Source organism: Hippocampus guttulatus, chromosome 6, assembly GCF_054856545.1.
Source record: "Hippocampus guttulatus isolate MCC_2025c chromosome 6, RoL_Hgut_1.0, whole genome shotgun sequence".
NCBI lineage: Eukaryota > Metazoa > Chordata > Actinopteri > Syngnathiformes > Syngnathidae > Hippocampus > Hippocampus guttulatus.
Window position 1 is genome coordinate 20,502,930 of NC_141266.1, and position 19,468 is coordinate 20,522,397.

Sequence of the window (19,468 nt, forward strand, 5' to 3'; positions counted from 1 at the left end):
GGAAACCGGAGTACCCGGAGAAAACCCACGCAGGCCCGGGGAGAACATGCAAACTCCACACAGGGAGGCCGGAGCTGGAATTGAACCCGGTACCTCTGCACTGTGAAGTCGACGTGCTAACCACTGGACTACCGGACCGCCCCTAAAATAGGTCTACAGTCATTAAACAAATGATAAAACAAAATATAAAGAACATTTTCACTTTTATTGGTCAACAATTAAATGCGTCGGCCACATCACTTAAAAGTATGCATCCGATAAAGCCAATATATTTCTAAACATTCTCTTTTATTATGTTTTCACTCAATACAGTGCAACTTTTTTAAAAAATATACGCAGTGTATATTGAAATACTGTACTATTGGAAAACACATCCGCAATTAGGTGAATCCCAAGGCTGTCAAACCGCGAGTATGCGGGGGTCTACCGTCGTCGGAAATGAACGCACATCAGTTTTGCTTTTCATTAGTGATTGATCTCAAACCTTAGAACACACCAAAGATATTTCACATGGTGGTCATGTTTTAATTTTTTTTGGCCCGTTTTATCCGTTTGGCAGCTCATGGGAGTGCTTTGCTGCCCTCTAGTGGCTGTGATTATAATACAAAATTGGGAGACCGAAAACAAGGCTCTTGGAAAACTTTTGGTTTCCTTTGTGGGGAGGCACACTGACACCAGACATACTTTTGTGGAACAATAATCCACTGTGTGTGTGTGCGTGTGTGTGTGTGTGTGTGTGAGAGAGAGAGAGAGAGAGATTGACAGCCCTTATATACGAGCCCTCAGAAATTCCATTTTAAAGCTGTCTCCAAGAAATGTATAAACTGAAATAAACAAAGAATCTCAGGAAATATATGGAAATACTACTTTGGTTTATAGATTTTCAGAGGGCAGTCACAAGTGAACATTTTAATGGAATTTAGATTAGAATCGTGAAATTAGTAAAAAATAAATGAATGGTGCAAATTGGTGTCTCAAAAAAATATGAAAATATTTTGGTTTAGAGCTTTTCACACAGTGAGAAATCAAAATAGTGCCTAAACTATTTTACTGTAACTCAATTAAATACTGTAATAGTAAAAAAAATTTTTTTAATTGAAAATTTGAATCTCAAATGTAATTTATTTGATATATCTAATATTTTTCAAAATGTTTCCTGGCACACTTAATTTTTTTTTCTTTGTTTTTGTTTTTTTGTTTTTTTTTGCTGCTGCTGTAATGCTAAATTTATTAGTTTTAATTTTTTTGCTTTCACCACATTTCAAAAAAGAAGGAACAGTGGTTTTTTGGTTTCAGCAGGATGCAGTGGAATGGGAAGCAAGCACACACACACTAACACGCACAGACACCGTAATTTTTTTTTTGGGCGCACCTGTGCATAAAGTGTCTGAATGGGAGCGTCACACTCCCGTCTTGGCGTGTTGTTGCGGTGGAGACGGCGACGCTGAAGGTGGATGTGATAATCCGTCTCTGCGCCAGCACTTTCCCACACTGAGGTCACACAAAACACCAAACAATAATCAGTGAATGCACGTTTGTACTTTCCACCAAACAGTTTTTGCTTGTGTGTGCGTGCGTTATGGTGACTAAAAATGGTCAATTAGGAGAGATTTTAGGCGGTATTGTGGATCGGAGCCTACCGTGTGTGTTACTCTGCCACCTGCACAGCTGCGCAGTTGTCTTTATTTTCAGACGCTACGGCTAAGTACTCGGCCCTGAGCCGGCGACGACCACGACGAGGAGGAGCAGGAGGAAGGAGAGAGAAAGAGTCAAACAAGTTGAGAGAATCAAAACACTTTCGAATTTGTGTTTTGATTCAGGAGGAGAACATTGAAGGGAGAAGTGAAGCCATGATGTCATGAAGTCGTCCAACTTGATTCGTTCATAAAAGTCATCCATTCATATATGTCAAACTCATTGGTGCGCTTCTCCGGATTTTGAAGGATTCGAAAACTGGACTGTTGGGGAAAGAATGCAACGACCCGAAGGATTGAGAAGATTCACAGGTACACAGGATTCTTACCTCCGTCTGTCCAGCCGTCTTTTGACTACGCACCCACTCATTCTAATCTCATTCATCCACTTTTTGAAAACTCGAGGTTACTTCCTGTATACTGATGAATGCAAAGGGCTACCAGTTTGATACACACTTCTGAAATGACATATCCATCCATCCATTTTCCGAACCGCTTGATCCTCACTAGGGTCGCGGGGGGTGCTGGAGCCTATCCCAGCTGTCTTCGGGCAGTAGGCGGGGGACACCCTGAATCGGTTGCCAGCCAATCGCAGGGCACACAGAGACGAACAAACATCCACGCTCACATTCACACCTAGGGACAATTTAGAGCGTTCAATCAGCCTGCCATGCATGTATGACATTTTCATCAAAAATAATATTTCTCCTTCCACAACAATTCGTCCACATGTACACCCCACATGATCCGAAAAGATATCAAAGTACAGTGGTACCTCTACTTAGGAAATTACGGTAATTGGTTCTGGAAGAATTTTCTGAACTAGAAAATATTGTAAGTAGAGATGTGTTTTCCATGTAAATGCCCTAATCCGTTCCAAGACCCCCCCCCCCCATTCAAATGTAAATGTTTCCTAAAGCATACAAATGCATCCAAATATGTAACAAGTACACATTACAATTAGGTTATTGCACAATAAATGAGAATTGTGCATAATGTAAAAAAACAAGGAATAGAGTCAAGAATAAAAATGATGGTCATTTAACTTCTAACTGCGTCTTCATCGTTCTTTTTGCCCCTTTTCTTTCTCAGAAGTGGTTTTTGCACGACATTTTGTAAAGAACTGATCCGAGGACGTTTGCTTTGAACGATCCTTCAAAAATGCCCAAGCATTGCGAGCGATCGCCCGACTGGTGAACATTTTTTCTGGGTGATTGACATTTACGTAAACCTATCGTAACCCCTCATGGCCCGAGGGGGCGAATGACGAGGACGCTGCAGAGACACGTATCCATCTATCTGCACACAGACACATTCGATAGAAGTCCCTCTTAGCCAATGAAATGCCAGGATGGCGCTCGGGTAATGGCCAATGGCAGAGCAGCAAAAAGTATGTTGCGTTCAAAAACCTCGGAGCTGCGAGAACCAACCTATACAGTACCGTGTTTTTACCTTTTGTATCTTGAAATTTCTTTCGTAACAAGAGGCAATATTTTCCTGTTGAGACGTTTCGTAACTTGAACATTTCGTAAGAAGAGACGTTCGTAAGTAGAGCTACCACTATAATGAAAGGGCTATTGCAGCCTAGATAGATTAAGAACATGGTTTATTGTTCCCAAGGTAAAGATTGTCAAGGGTTAAAAAAAAATAATAATAAAGGGGAGGAAAGTGAACGATTGGATCGACTCGGTCATCCTCTCGAAGCTTCTTGGTTGTGTTGCTGAAGTTATTTATCCGCCTAGCCATTTTGTTTTGCTGGATTATGCAAATGCAGCCCAAGCAAATGTTTTAAAAATACCTGTGAGAAAACGTCATGCATGGATTTGATATTAATTCCTTTGAAGGAAATCTATAGCGCGATATCCGACAACAATCTTCTGTTGGTTCTCATTTCAGGCGCCGATTGTTCCCAAAACTGGATGTCGACTCACGCGCTCTCCCTCAAGGCCTCCTCGCTGGCCGCCGAGATCTTCCTGTAGCAGTAGATCATCTCCACCAGGAGCCACAACTGCAAGCCGATGATGGCAACGTACATCATCACCTCGGACAGGATGGACGCCACCCCCCTCGTCACTGACACCAGGAGGAAAAAACAGCACGAGTGAGTTCCGACTTCTACGGTTGTTATCACCCCCGTAGATTCCACGTCTAAAGCCAAAGGGCGCATACTTTTGGGCACCACGCGTACATTGATGATCTTGCTGGTGTTGGTGCGGAAGGCGTAGTCGTCGTAGATGAGCACGCGGCTGAAGACGCATTTGTAGCTGCCCGTGTCGTTAAAGGTGATGTTGGGGATGTAGATGGAGCCGTCCTGGAGGTCCAGCGTCCGCCTGCTGCCGCGCCACTGCACGCGCCCCTCGAAGCGCTCGTCCGCGATCCTGCCGCGCTGATCCTCGTAGCTGTACAGCTACGAGAAGTTGCAAGCCGTACAGTTCGTTCAGAATCATACGAATAGAATTAGGACCGTTTCAGGACTTTTTTTTTTTTTTTGTAACTTATCGGAAAACATGAACACTTATGTGGAATTAGTCAATTCAATTTCAGCAAAGGAATGAGAAAAGCGCATCGTTTCAAACCTGGATTTAAATATTTTTTTTACCTGGATTAATTTATATATATATATACAGTATATATATATATGTATATATATATATACTGTTTATATAATTTAAAAATAAAATACAAAAACTAAAAAAAAATTTATTCAAAAAAATTGTTATTCTTTTTTTTTTAATTCGTTTCTATTTGCACATGTGACTGACGTGTGAGAAGTCGGCCTCGCCGACGGCCTTGAAGAGCCAGGTGACGCCGGCCGTGGCCATGACCTCTCCCCTCCTCTTGCATGAGATGCAGCCCAGCTTGAAGCCTCGGTTGGCCACCGCCTCCGTGTCCGAGTCCACCTCCACGCACGCGCCCGCACACACGCCCGCTGGAGAGAAGACACGTAAGACGATCTCCCGTCACGTGTTTGTACGTCACGTGACAAAATGATGGTGTTGCTGTGCTCTAAGGGGCTTTGGTTGGCGTCGTATCAGTTGGAACTGTCGCTCAAGTGCTGTGTCCTGTTTGGCATTGAGCACCCTTTAAGCTCAAGCACAGGGCAAACTACACTGGATAGAAAAAGTCAACACACCCCTGTTCCTATGCTAGTTTCGTGTGTGACATAAAAAATGCGACCAAGATAAATAATTCTAAAACCATAATTAATGTGACCTAAAACATGTACAATTCCATTACATTTTTGTCCCCGTCTTGTCACGTCTGAGATAATGTGCTTTTCACTGGGGACCCCGCTTTGTTCAGAAAGCTCAGATGTTCTAGTAGGCTTTTCTTTTTGCCGACTCCTGTTTTAGTTACTCATATACTTTGTGAGAGTTACTTTGTTGCATTACTTAACTACAGTTACTGAGTTACATCAAAGTTACAATTTACTTATTTACAGTTAATTACAATTCCAGTTACCTCGAAAAAATGATGCTAGGATTTTGAGCACGTGTCACGTGTAATTCAATTTAGAATTTCCATTTTTAATTTGAATTTTAAACCATCATTACAATTGTTTAATTATATTTGAGGTAATTGTGTTTAAAACGTTGAGTTAAAATATATGACATATTGTGTATTTTCTATTTAACAACTATATTTGGAAAAAAAAATCTCTAATTCATTATCATTAGTGTAAATGCTATGATGACTGACTGGTGTTAATTATGGGGAAGCCACAGTAATCCACGGCAGATGTGCATGTATATGCCAATCCTGATGTAAATCATTTTTATATGGCAAAAATACAGGACACATCATTCATAATTTCTTAACGGGGAGAGCAAAACATCCAACTTTCAGTAAGTCAACATAAACAATCGCGATCAATTAGCCGCGCCACGGCAGCTCAATGTCAAAAACATTTTTTATGCTGATGCAACAAACTGACACAACCTGACGGTGACAAACACAAACACACGGTTTGTGCACACCGCATCAAAAATGTCAACGTTACATAATCTGTGACCTGACGAGTCGGAATTACGCAACCGATATTCCAGAATTTGCCGTGTGCTGGCTCACTAATCCTTTGAATTAAATCCTGTGTGACCTCAAACCACACAAAAGACACACAATCACTCGCGAGTGTATTTTTTAAATAACCAATCAAATGATGGATCTCACAGTTCCTCCTGTGTTTTTTTTAAATTAGTAATTTCCATATCTTGTGACTGTCATAGTCTATTTTCTCCACTAGATTGTCAGGCTGATGTATTTGAGCCCTATGAAATCTGCCTAGCAACAAGTGGCCAATAAAACGTGACAACCAAATACATATTAGGGGGGAAAAGTTGGCTCCATGTGCTTGATTTTTTTAAGAAATTAATATTAAAATCTAATACAGTGGTGCCCTGATTTATGGATTTAATTGGTTCTGTGGCTCTGCTCACCGCCCTCCCAAAAAAAATTCTTGTGATGTGTACCCAGCGTTTTTCCTTTCTGAATTCTGATTGTAATTTCCCCATTGCGGGACAAATAAAGGATATCTCAATTAATGCGAAAAAGATCTCCCTACGGTCTTGTACTTTGTAACGACAGATGATGTACACTTTCTTAGTCCCCCCCCCCAAACCCCTGCAAAAAATTGGCGAAACATTTCTTATTTTACATTGCTTTTTTTTTTTTTTTAATAATCACACAATATAAACATAATACAAAATGAACAGCTATTTTTTTATTTTAAAATGCTCCTGCAATGGTCTTTTTCTGCAAATGTTGTATTCATTATTCTTTAGAATTTTGCACATTTTACAAAAAAAACCCCAGTCATTAACTTTGAAATCTGCCTAGCAACAAGATGCCCATCCGAGGTGGTGCGATGAGATTTACTTTTTCCAGTTTTTAATATTTATTGTAATTAGTTAAAATGATGACAGCAATAAAAAAAAAGAATACAATACATAAAATAAGTAAAAATAAATGTAACGGACATGTTGGACTGCACCGACACACAAACGGCGAAACCCCAAACCTTTGTGACATTTCTCTGGATTCCGAGCTAGCCTGAAACTTTCCACGAGGACAACGAGCCGTTTGAGCGAATATTTGGCTCGCCTTTCCCGCCACAAAGTCGGCACTTTGCCGTCGGACAATGAATGAGACTGTGTGACAGTGACGCCATCGGTTGGGAGGGCGAAGCTTTGATTCCTGGGCCGTAGCAACGGATGGCTTAATTAGTGAGGTCACGAAGGTCTCTGCCATCAATTTGATCGCTTCATCCATCTGGCCGAGATGGTTTCTGTGTGAGCTGCATTCATAATGCGCATTTGCCCTTGGACGGACGGACACACACACACGCGCGCGTGCGCACACACAGACACACACACACACAGACACACACACACACACACTGAAGTAGTGCGTCATCCATGCTGATGGAACATAAAGGGCAACTGTACTTTGCATTCACTGTACCTCCTTTTTTTAAATTTTTATTTTAAATAGCTCTCCTTCACACGTATGGACAATTGAGCTACTGAGAATTAGAGTGGGCTAAGTCCATTATTTGCCATGTTTAAGTCAGTCCCGAAATGAATAGCGAAAAGGCTTATCTTTCTCAGGAACACTGGTCCAAATCAAGATTTAGTTCCATTCATGACACGTGCGGGGCAGTGCATCATTGTAGTGTGTGCTTTTCCTCATTCGTTAGTGCAACAATTGGCTAACTCCCATTTACAAAATGGCCGCCGAGTAAAAACGTTCCAGAAATGGAGGTTCAGAGATAACGCTCAGAAAATATGGACAGTGGACTTGTTTCTGTTTAGAAAGTAAAAATCAGCTAATTGCCGTGACCCCCCCACACACACAAGAAAAATGACTACAAAAACTGTGAGTAATGGATGGGAGGTGCCCCCAAAAATTATAACTACCAAAATTTACGGGGTTTCGCTGTCATGCTTTTGCTTGTGTGCCACTGCATTTGCATGTTGTTATTGTAAGTGAATGTTATTTATCATCTTTCATGAAATATGGATACATTTGACTTGGGCTGAACAATGTGGCGAAAAAGTGTATCATGATGTAATTATTTCATATCAGTCAACAGGGATAATAATAGATTTTTTTTTTCTTGCAATTCAAAATAGAAAAAAAAGGTTGAATGTAGCCGATTTTATTTCAACATATCATATTTTCCCATCAATAATATTGATGTGTATTTTTGATTATAATTAACTTTAATATTCCACATTTTGAATGGCTTAAAATTAATATACATCAGTTTTATTTGACGTTTTCCCAAGTTCGGATTGCTTGTGCCCTTTGCAGCCACTCATCACTGCACTTAATAAAATGGCTGGCGTTGACCGTTCTCATCCTTCCGTCGGCGTCATTTATATTCTCTCCACGTTAACTGCCGCAATTGACTTTCTCACATCAAGTGCACCCCTCCAGATTTAAAAGGCTTGCTATTTTTAATCAAGCCGCCGTCTTTTGAGCTCTCCTCCCAATTTCCTGCCTGATCCTCACTCGTGTCTCCAGATGTGCCGCAGTCAACACTGAACTCCATCCCAAGCCACTCTCGCCCAAAAACGTTGCTTTGCCGCAACATCTGTGTTATGCATGTCATCATAAATGTTCTTGTTATAAATGTTGAAGCTGCAAAGGCTGACTTCCTGTTCACTTCCATGCCTTAGGCCTTGAGGCTTTTTTCATGCATTCTGTCTCGATCTGCGTGTCAAACCAATTTCAAACGCCGGTGGGCGAAATTGGTGTGAGCGGCTCATTTTTGCAAACTTTCCGAAATCCTTAAAAAAGATCATCAAACATCAACACTGTGCCTCACCTACATTCGATGGTGTGAGCAAAACCGGCAACTCAGCAACTTTGCATCATCTGCCGATTTCAGACAACTGCTTCCAACGACTCGTACAGTTTTGAGCATCGGCCCTTGAGACTTTTTCGTGTATCCTGTTATAATAGAAATATCTTTGTTTCTTGTTTTATGTTGAGAGGGAAGAAATTTCATCTGTGCTGTATGTTACATACAGCACATTTGACAATAGAGTTGTATCCAATCCAATCCAAATCCACCAAATTATGTTAATCATTGAAAGTGATGTTGTTTTTTTGTGTGTGTGGAACTTTTCAGGGAGTGCAACTGAGTTTGTTTGTTTTTTTTCATCACTACTTGGTACTCGGGTTGGAATAATAAATCAAATAGCAGCAGCTGGATGAGTGGATAATCTCTCCTAATGCATCACATCCTTTTTGTGGCCTCTTTTAAATCCTCGGGATCATCTGTGACGCGTAACCTTAAAAGTTTTGTCCTGTTTTGGGTACCATATTTAAGCCACATGAACCAACCGTAAATATTAACGGCCGGCTTGCCGTTCTTTTAATTAATTAATGAATTGGCTTTGACGCACAAAAAAACTCTCAGGACCAATGTTTTACTGTTTGGTGCTTTCTACCGTCTTTATTACCGATTTGTCTTACTGTTTATTGTGCATGTTAAATTGCTCCATGTACAGCACTTTGTATGCAGCGATGGCTGTTTGAAAGTGCTCTATAAATACAGTTGACTTGACTTGGCTTGACTTGAAATTGAACAGAAAGTCAGTCATTTGGTTTGTAGAAGCCACTTTGGGTGAATACCCGTATTAGTTCACCTTGAGAAAAAAAAAAGGACAACAGTTTCACCAAACAACATGATTTTTGGCGGACATGCTGATCCTAATAGAATGCACAAAAAATCCAATACCACCCATGCTTAAAGTTGAACAGAAAGTCGGCCATTTTGATTTGAAGCAGCCACTACGGGCGAATTCCCTTGTTAAGTGCTCCTTGAAAGCTTTTCGAAAAAACAAAACAAATCACCCCCCGACAACAGTTCAACCACTCGATTAATCACCATGAAATTTGGCGGACGTTTCTTACTAACAAGACGCACAAAAACATCTCAAGGAACTATGCCGGAAATTGAACAGGTTGATTCCCTCCCAAAATCATTTTGGTTTAAATCTGTCTGTGAAAGATTCGAAAAGAAATAAAAAAAATCAGCCCACAAACATAAAGTTTAACGATTAACACGAAACTTTCCGACTAGGGAATTGATTCAAATGAAACCCAATCAGAAGCAGAGATACTGTCATGATTCGGTTTAGGGACCAACAGGTGGCACTGTAGGGCTCCCCCGGCAGCTGCACACCTGTTGGTCATTTGGTAATTAGTTGTATAAAAGGACTTCTGCCCGAACACTCGGTGTCGGGTCATTGTTGCTTTTTGCTACTGTCATGTGTGTTGCTGTTTGATCTTAGTTTCTGTCATGTTTAGTTCATTGTTATGTTTTAGCTTTCGTCATGGGTTTGTTTGATACTTTGGACTTCGTTTGTTTTGGATTTAGTTTTCTTTGTTTTAAATACAATTCTTCAAATACACCCTGCTCCTCCCTCCTGCCTGCTTTTTGGGGTCCACCACCACCTCGCAACGTGACAGATACTAGACGGATAGATGCTAAATGGTGAAATTGAGTTTGTTATGCCTAATGTCGGCCCTAGATAAGTAATTTTTTATGTTTCTGGGAAGGTTAAAAAAAAAAAGCCTTTGACGTGAGCTCAACTGATTAAAACAAAATTGAACGGCTGATAACGATCACAGGAAAAATTCTCCGTGTCCCGTGCTTGAAGTTGCAAAGGATGTCGACCATTTTAGGTAGAAGTAGCCATTTGCCAAAACGTCTCAAGAACGAAACTGAACATACAACCAGCTGGCGACAAAGTGATACTTTTAGATTAGACACGACTTTGGCCTGAGCACAAAAACACAAAAAAGTTTTAAAAAAATTAAATCATAAAAATTTCCAATTCCATACAGTCAGTACACCGTGTGGTGTTACCAAGGTAACAGAAACCATAAGCTACTCACCTTGAAGAGCCATGAGGAGGACCAACACAATTAACATCAGGGGGGCCTCCGCCAAGGCAGACATTTTGCCACAGGCGAACCTGTAGGAGATGTCCCCAAAAAGTGACCAAGAACAACAATCGGGTGTTGCGATTCTTGGATGTGATGCGCCGCACCAAAGAAGAAAAAGTAGGAGGCACAAAAGGAGGATTTCACTGATCACGGCTGCAGTGGCCAGTTCCAGAAGATGAATCAGTCTCAGTGTCGCCTTTCAACCTCTCTTCAATTATTTATCATGGACCTCTTGTGATTTTCTTTTTCTTCTATTTCCTTCTTTGGCTTTATCCCACAAGGACCATGGCTGTTGTTGACAAAAAGCATCTTGTTAAATTGAACGGAACCACGGGGTCCATGTTGTCTGTGCAAATGTGCAGATTTAAAACTTGGGTTCAATTGTAATTGACACCCCCCTCTGAAAAGGTTTGTGATTGTCTGAGTACAAAAAGGTGATTAACAAGAGTGTAGGTCGCCCAAAAATCCACAAATGGGTGAGTCCACCAAGACAGTAAAACGTTTATTGCTTTGGCTTGAGCATAAAAACGGCAAATATTGAAATTTTTCATGAAATCACCTCTTCAAAAAGGTCCTTTTCAAAAATCTGTGAATAGCTGAGTCCACCAAAATGGCACAAGATGTGGCACACGCTGACCACAACAACGGCAAATAGGTAAGTTTTCAGTACATGTCCTTTGCAAGTTCAACGGGGTCTTCTTTCACCTTTTCTTGGCAAACAAATATTATCACCTGAGCACAAAATCGGTGAATAATAGAGAATAGGTTTTGGCCTGAATTTGTCACACACACAAAAGACTCAAAGCACAAACCAGCGAATAGGTGAGTTTTTCAGTGAATCACCCTCCCCCCCTTCACAAAAAAAAAGTCTGCAAATTTGAAAAAGCAAAGGGTTCCTCCTCAGTTTCAGGAAAATGAAACAAGTGACGTGAAAGTCAGGCAAATTTCTACAAATAACTCAAACCAAATTGAAATGCTGTTTTAAAGGCAAGTCACTGCACCTTGCTGTCAAAATATCCTCCATTGAGAAGGGAAATTCTCACTTGCAATGATCCAGAGGTGGTCCCATCCCGTCCATGTTATTGAATGCTGGGGATTCCCACTCGGCAGCTATGCGCCGCAACATCGGAAGGCTTTCAAATGCATGTCAGTTTAAAAAAAAAAAGAGAGAGAGAGAGAGAGAGAGAGAAGACGGCAGGCAGGAGAGGACAGGACAGACCTGGAGGCTCGCAAGCGGACATGACGTGACCGTGTGGAAGGATGCTCTGCTGATCAGTCTTTGGGATAGGGGGAGAATGAGGGAGTTCGGGTGCGGATGAAGTGATGCAACATAGAGGTGGATGATCATGACGGAAATGTATCACGGCGTTGTCATAGCAACGTGGATTTGCATGTGGCGGCCGTCTCCCGATTTCCATTTGGTTTTTTTTGGTGACTTAACTTCATAAACACATTTTTATTGTTACATGTGCAGCAACTTTTAAGTACTTAGAGAAAGCCTGAATGTGTTGTTGTTTTTTTTTGCACCATTAAATCTGTCACCATAAAATTGGCCGATTACATTTAGTCCAGACATCTCTCGATCTTAACGATAATTACAATTGTCATATGAATTTTAAAAGTCCATCAGCTGCCTCAATTATGTTTTGTTGCCTATTTTGTTGAACTATACAAAACCTCATTACCCACAATCCCCTGTTACGTTGGCATATGACGTCACCACGCCAACCCGCTGGCAGAATCCAACATGGACGATACCATGACTGTTGAAAAGAGCCCGGTATGATTTCGCCACTTTTGTTTCTTGCTTTGTGCTTACATTAACATAGTTTCGGCAACTTTATTACATACATTTAAGCGTTTAGTAGGCGATGGCCGTTTGTGTTCTCTAAATTGTCTCTGTTGCCTCATAGCCTGTTAATAATGTGCAAAACGTAAAGCTGCCAATTCATTCTGGCCGATCGCACTGTCACGCAAGTTAGCCGCTAGCGTTAGCATGGCGCTAACAGACCATTCTGCTTTCATAAAGTTTCACGAACACAATGATCACAACTCGCGGTTAATCGCGTTCCAAGTGTATTTTTGGTTGGTGAATCGAAAAAAGAGAATGTGTTCATTTTCCACGCTGTCAAATGGGAATTGCTATCAGCTAGCGAAGCGGCTCTTCGCCTGGTTCAGCTTGTTATCTTGGACATAAATGTTCATTTAACATCAAGATCTGCAATTGATTATTTTAATTAGTACTTGTCAGAGATGGAGCTGGGGCATATGGCTTTCGATTATGCAATCTATATCCCCCCTCAGAGAAAGCCAATGACTATCATTATTTAAAACAAGTTTTATTTGTTTTTTTTCCCACCTCGTGGGGTTTGGTTTTGCATCAATCCACACGAAATAAATATTTTTTGTCTTGATGACCATTTGATGTGAATATAAGTGCTTCCTCTTGGAAAAATGTACATTTTCTCAAAATACATGGAAACAGGTTCCTTAATAAATGAGCATACTAAATATTCAACAATTTGGCAGCATGCTGGATAGTGTTCAGCACATCTGCCTCACACTTCTGAGTTTCACAGTTTCTTCGTGGCTCTGGCCAACCTGTGTGGAGTTTGCAAATTATCCCCTCAAATACTCCGACTTCCTTTCTCCCACATTTAAGAAACCATCCGTTTTGGGCTGATTCAAGATTCAAGACTCTAAATTGTGCGCAGGAGTGACTATCATTGACTATGAGTGACGATCGTTGTCGTACTTCGCCTCTCAACCAATGTCAGCTGGTATAGTCTCCAGCTCAACCTTGACCCCACTGAAGTCAAGCGCCATAGAAAATGGATGGACGGAAAAGGTGTTTATTTGTTTGCCTGTGTCTTTTTCCATTGATAGGAGGAAATGCCTGCGATTTTGAACTCCCGACCGCAGACCGGCCTGTCCTTCCTGGCACCAGAACCAGAGGACTTGGAGGACCTTTACAGCAGATACAAGGTCAGAGAAGTCATCAATCTTAGGAAGGTCCAAGTGCCCAATTCTGATTTAATATTCTTGGCCAAGCTCGAATTTGACCCATAAAATACTACACATGGAATGGAAAATGAACAGTTGGTGTAGGTTAAACATAAAAAGTAATCTCTTTCTCGTGGGTCTTCACTCATTGCTGTGTTTACAGAAGCTGCAGCAGGAGCTGGAGTTCCTGGAGGTGCAAGAGGAGTACATTAAGGATGAGCAGAAGAACCTGAAGAAGGAGTTCCTCCACGCGCAGGAGGAGGTGAAGAGGATACAGAGCATCCCGCTCGTCATCGGCCAATTCCTGGAAGCCGTCGACCAGAACACGGCCATTGTTGGCTCCACTACAGGTAGAACGCAAAGGAGCAATCTCTGCAGAAAGACAGAATAGAAAAAGGAAAAACACACGCTACAGAACCCTATGACAGGGTTCCTCCTCGCTCAAACTTTTCCCATTTTAGAAAGTAAGTGGCTGGGAAAAACACACACACTTTTTTGGTCAAGTGTTTTATATACATTTTGATTCTAAAAGAAGATGCGTGTTAAAAATAAATCAACCGCTGTTGCACACATTCTATGTATGTATTATTTATCACAACACACATCTTTTGAGAGACACCTAAAGCATGAATGCATTTAAATTATATATAATGTGAGACGTGGTTTAAATGTGTCATGAGTTCTTTCCCCCCACCATCATGTCGGTTGGTCTTTTGCTCACATCTTGTCCCTGTCGCCATCCAATCCCCTTGTCCCCTGTAGGGTCAAACTACTACGTGCGCATCCTGAGCACCATCGACCGGGAGTTGTTGAAACCCAACGCCTCGGTAGCACTGCACAAACACAGCAACGCCCTTGTAGACGTACTGCCCCCGGAAGCCGATAGCAGCATCATGATGCTCACCTCAGGTATTGGAACCACTCGCATCCGCGTCACTGGGGTGTACCTTGGAGGATAACCATTTCTAGCCAGAAGCTAACAAAGCTTCCTACATCTTCGCTCAGAGGTCAAGAGTTACGAGTGGACGGGAATCAGTTGTCGGTTACCTGTCACAAAATGTTCAGATCAACTTTTTTTTCCTTCGGATTAAGTTGGTCAACAGTTGCTTTGGTTAAGAGGTCTATCAACCTCCGTGAATGGGAGCAAAAACGGGAACGAGAAAATGAAGATAATATATAAAACCAGCAATGTTGTTACAAGCCATTATCTGCAACAGGAAGTATAAACCTGACAAATTAAAAATAGCCACATGGCTACAAGGTTGTGAAACCGTAAGAGTCGTGCGGTCAAAGCAATCATCTTCAGCAGGAAACAGAAACCTGCCCAAATTAAGCTTGATGTGTGGTTATGAACGCACGTCTCCAGCCGTTAGTAGAGACCGTCTAAAAATAGAAAACAGCTGCCTGGCTATAAGTGATCATCTCCAACAGCTCTGTTTCTTTCACCAGGAAGTAAAAACCTCCCAAAATACCATGAGCTACGCAGCTCGAAGCAATCGTCTACAACAGCAAGTAGAAACATACCAAAATAAAGTCTGGTGCGTGGCTAAGAGCAAGCAGAAGCCTACCAAAATAAAATCAGCTCCACAGACACAGGGAATGTAAACCTTCCCATGTAAACACAGCGACTGGTGATGGTCTCTGACTGGAAGTAGAAACCTTCCAAAGAAAAACCAAAACAGGGATGTAGTCTTTCCAAGGGGAAGTACAAATTTATGTAAATGAAACCAAGGACATGACCACAAGCTCTTGACTCCAATTGAAAGAAAAAAAAGTGGTTATGTTTCACAAGATGTAGACACCTTTCAAAATAAAACCAGCTGTGCATTATCAAGTAGTCGTCTCAAACGATTAAGTAGAAACCTTCTAAAGCAAGAAGAAGAAACGTACCAAAATAAAAGCAGCCACACGGGCTTCAAGCCAATATCTCCAACAGGAAGTAGAAACCTACCATGATAAAACCTGCCAATAGGCAACAGGCAGGGGCTGATTTGTCCTTTTTGCTGTGTTTGCGCCTACTGTAGACCAGAAACCTGACGTGATGTACGCCGACATAGGAGGCATGGACATCCAGAAGCAGGAAGTCAGGGAGGCGGTGGAGCTTCCACTCACACATTTTGAGCTTTATAAACAGGTCTCTCTCTCTCTCTCTCTCTCTCACACATACACACATCTCAACCAGTCCGATATTCTCCTGCAATGTCAAGAAACCAACCAAATATTTTGTGTCTGTCAGATTGGCATTGACCCACCCAGAGGAGTCCTCATGTACGGACCTCCCGGATGCGGCAAGACCATGTTGGCGAAAGCTGTGGCACACCATACAACAGGTGGGCCCGCGCATGACGTCGACATTAAAATGAGCCTCTGAAGCAGTGGTTGTTGAACTTTTTTACGCCAAGTACCGTCCCCGTGTCTTGAAAGCAGTTGTCTGTTTTATAGAGCGTCTCCGTGTTAAGTGCACAGTTTGAGTAATAACTTGCCTTTGCCAGGTCCAGGAGGCGGAATAATGGTTGATGGTGTGTTTTATTTCAGTCTCTGTTAATCTCGTGCTCTCACCTCCCCCCGCAGCGGCGTTCATCCGCGTGGTAGGCTCCGAGTTTGTCCAGAAGTATCTGGGTGAGGGCCCCCGCATGGTGCGCGACGTCTTCCGGCTGGCGAAGGAGAACGCGCCCGCCATCATCTTCATCGACGAGATCGACGCCATCGCCACCAAGCGATTTGACGCACAGACCGGAGGTACGATGATGCAAATGTCAATTGTGGTGGTAATCCGGTACCAAATGGCCCGCAGCACGGCGCCTGTCCGTGACCCGCTAGTTGGGGACAAACCTCATCTTGTCGTTTTCCGTCTGCAGCTGACCGAGAAGTGCAGAGAATTTTACTGGAGCTGCTTAATCAGATGGACGGTTTTGACCAGAACGTCAACGTCAAGGTGAGCCGAATTCTCCTTCCCGGCCAACCTCCCCCACGACGTGCACAGTCTGAAGCTTTGAACTTATTCACCCATGGCTGAACCATCCCTGTCCCCCGCTCGGCGTCATCTGTGATGACATCATTATGCGCGCTTCATGAACAGTCTTTTCTCATTCAAATGTATTAGAGGACATTTAGACCACAAACTTTCGCCGAGCTGGATCATTGTGAGCATCTTGCTATCAGTGTGACTAGCACATTTTCACACTCTGCTTTTGTTTTGTTTACATTCTCTACTGGTTAACCTCACTAACATTGGCACCATTCTGCATTACTGCATCACTAATATTGGCACCTAAATTGTTAACACTAAATTCTATCTAGCACGTAACCCGTAAGTGCCTTGTTATTCACCATCTATATTCCCTCTTGGTAAACAAATGGGCTTCAAATTCACAACCCCGTTCTCATATACCGTGTTTGTCTCCTGGCTATCTATCCTAGGTGATCATGGCCACCAACAGAGCAGATACGCTGGACCCGGCCCTGCTGCGTCCAGGCCGCCTGGACCGGAAGATCGAGTTCCCACTGCCCGACCGCCGGCAAAAGCGTCTCATCTTCTCCACCATCACCAGCAAAATGAACCTTTCAGAGGAGGTGGACCTCGAGGACTGTATCCCTTTTTCTGGCATGTTTATGCTCTTCTTATCCATCCATGCTTTTTCTAATCTTCTTATCCTCACGAGGGTGCCAAAGCCTATCCCAGTTGGCTTCGGGTAGTAGGCGGGGTCCACCCTGAACTGGTTGCCAGCCAATCGCAGTGCATACAGTGACAAAACAACCATCCACACTCACACCTCGTGACAATTTAGAGCAGGGGTGTCAAACTGATTTTTGTCGAGGGCCACATTGTAGTCACGGTTTCCTTTGGAGGGCCGTTATGAATTTTGGGAAACCATATAAATCACCTCCACACATTGCATGCACAGCGCACAACAAATTGATGGATAACTAGTTTTAAAATCAGAAGTCAAGAATAATTACTGTTATTGTGGATCACATATGACAATTTTGAAATTTTAGTTCAGACTTCAGCAAGCATCGTGGAACTTGACATGCTTGATTTGCTATCACGGGCCACATAAAATGAAGTGGCGGGCCAGATCTGCCCCCCCCCCCCCCCCCCCCCGGCCTTGACTTTGACACATGTGATTTAGAGTGTTCAGTCAGCCTGCCGTGCATGTTTTTGCAATGTGGGAGGAAACCAGAGTACCTGGAGAAAACCCACACAGGCACGGGGGGGGGGGGGGGAGATCCAAACTCCACACAGGAAGGCCAGAGCTGGAGTCGAACCCTCTACCTCTGCACTGTGAGGCCGACGTGCTAAACCAGTCGACCACCAGGCCGTCCGCACTTCTTATTCCTTGCAAAATTTCGAATGTGTTTCCTCTGACAATTATTTGTCGCGGAGTTCAGCATTTTTTGGGAAAAACTGTTTCTCATCACTCCAAAAAAATCTTGGGAGTGTTGACGCTTTGATTAATATTCGTTGACATAAACACAAGATGTCGGCCAACTGCCAAAAGAGAGGAAGCATGTGATGACCACTGAACAGGATGTGGAGCTTTGTTGTGCGTCTGGCTCCTCCACAGTTGTGTTGACACACTTCAGGAGGAAAAAAAAAACTAACTTGAGCTTGTTAGTGGGAAGAAATCCACCCCAAATTATGACTCATGGTGCTAAGACATATGCCACCAAAGTGGATAGTGTTTGTCTATAAGTCATATTGTAAAAGGAAAAAATATATATATACTAATTTAAACTGCTCAATAGCATGAGAACCAATCCTCCCCAAATATTGACCCGCGATCATATGGCATGGGTCAGTGAACTGAATCAAAGCGGCGGTGACGCCGTGTTATGTAAATAAGCTTGCTAGCCACCTTAACCGGTTCTACAGACGTGGCCCGACCAGACAAGATCTCTGGAGCCGACATCAACTCCATCTGCCAGGAGGTGAGTGGCCGAACCACCTGATCAACATGGAAAAATATAAACCCAAGACGCACACCCGATATTAATATCGATTTCTTTGTTTCCCGATTTAAGGCCGGCATGTTGGCTGTCCGCGAGAACCGCTACATCGTCCTGGCCAAAGACTTTGAGAAGGCCTACAAGACGGTCATCAAAAAGGATGAGCAGGAGCACGAGTTCTATAAGTAGAGAGGATGGAAAAACCTTTGAATCTGTAGCTACCATGTGTCATTTGCATTTTTGATCTATCTCGAACTGAACAAAGTCACCACGGCATAAGGCCTAATAATAAGATTCATGTGCCCATGTAAGTGTGTTGATTTTTTTTTTTTTTTGTACAGGCACTCGTTGAGAAAAAAGATCAGGCTTTATCAATAGTCGGGTTGCATCTATATCCAAGCATATGACTTAAATATCCATTAAAGATGTTTTCCATAAAATGTGAACATGACTGTCTGTTTTTAATTGATTTTAGTTCATGTTTTGTAATTTTGCTACAAACTAATTTTTTGCTTTTTAAAACTGAAGAAGCCGGTCCTAAGGGGTCAATAACACAGCTGTTTATTGTGTACACGATATTAAAGACAAATCAAAAGGGACTAATTTCAACAGGTCAAAGGCAAGAAATCCATCTTGCATTTTGATATAGGGTCTGTTGGTTCAGATTTTCAAATTTGAGTTGATTCCATTCTTGAGGGCCCGTTTCCATTCACAATTTGCTTTAATTCACAGGTGTCAAACTGAAGGCCTCTGGGCCAGATCAGACCTCATTTTCAGTCACACCGTGATTGGCCGTTCCAGTTAAGACTGGCCATGAAAAAAACAGGAATGACATCAGTTTCTTTATACAGTATTTTTAA

The 19,468-nt window shown here is 42.3% G+C and overlaps 2 protein-coding genes across 2 annotated transcripts; one reads left to right on the plus strand and one right to left on the minus strand.

Moving 5' to 3' along the window:
• Nucleotides 1–190: 190 nt before the first annotated feature.
• On the minus strand, nt 191–11,920 carry scn1ba (sodium channel, voltage-gated, type I, beta a). The gene is made up of 6 exons (XM_086112753.1): nt 10,605–11,920; nt 4,457–4,623; nt 3,864–4,101; nt 3,626–3,767; nt 1,641–1,715; nt 191–1,491 (listed from the first exon to the last, which is right to left on the minus strand). Exons 1-5 carry the CDS (start codon nt 10,666–10,668, stop codon nt 1,649–1,651), a joined length of 678 nt encoding a protein of 225 aa, XP_085968879.1. The 5' UTR covers nt 10,669–11,920; the 3' UTR covers nt 191–1,491; nt 1,641–1,648.
• Nucleotides 11,921–12,293: 373 nt separating this feature from the next.
• On the plus strand, nt 12,294–19,054 carry psmc4 (proteasome 26S subunit, ATPase 4). Its single transcript, XM_086112752.1, has 11 exons — nt 12,294–12,435; nt 13,542–13,640; nt 13,822–14,008; nt 14,421–14,567; nt 15,683–15,792; nt 15,895–15,988; nt 16,230–16,397; nt 16,517–16,593; nt 17,079–17,247; nt 18,535–18,590; nt 18,684–19,054. The coding sequence occupies exons 1-11, from the start codon at nt 12,403–12,405 to the stop codon at nt 18,795–18,797; spliced, it is 1,254 nt and encodes a 417-aa protein (XP_085968878.1). The 5' UTR covers nt 12,294–12,402; the 3' UTR covers nt 18,798–19,054.
• Nucleotides 19,055–19,468: the final 414 nt, after the last annotated feature.

Bases quoted from the DNA above. Each gene is read 5' to 3' on its own strand.
- psmc4 (XM_086112752.1), top strand. From the start codon at position 12,403: ATGGACGATACCATGACTGTTGAAAAGAGCCCG. The intron at 14,009-14,420 runs GTAGAACGCAAA...TGTCCCCTGTAG, and splicing joins CATTGTTGGCTCCACTACAG to GGTCAAACTACTACGTGCGC. The intron at 18,591-18,683 runs GTGAGTGGCCGA...TCCCGATTTAAG, and splicing joins TCAACTCCATCTGCCAGGAG to GCCGGCATGTTGGCTGTCCG.
- scn1ba (XM_086112753.1), bottom strand. From the start codon at position 10,668: ATGTCTGCCTTGGCGGAGGCCCCCCTGATGTTAATTGTGTTGGTCCTC. The intron at 4,102-4,456 runs GTCAGTCACATG...AACTTCTCGTAG, and splicing joins GCGAGGCCGACTTCTCACAC to CTGTACAGCTACGAGGATCA. The intron at 1,716-3,625 runs GTGAGTCGACAT...TCGCCGGCTCAG, and splicing joins GAGGCCTTGAGGGAGAGCGC to GGCCGAGTACTTAGCCGTAG.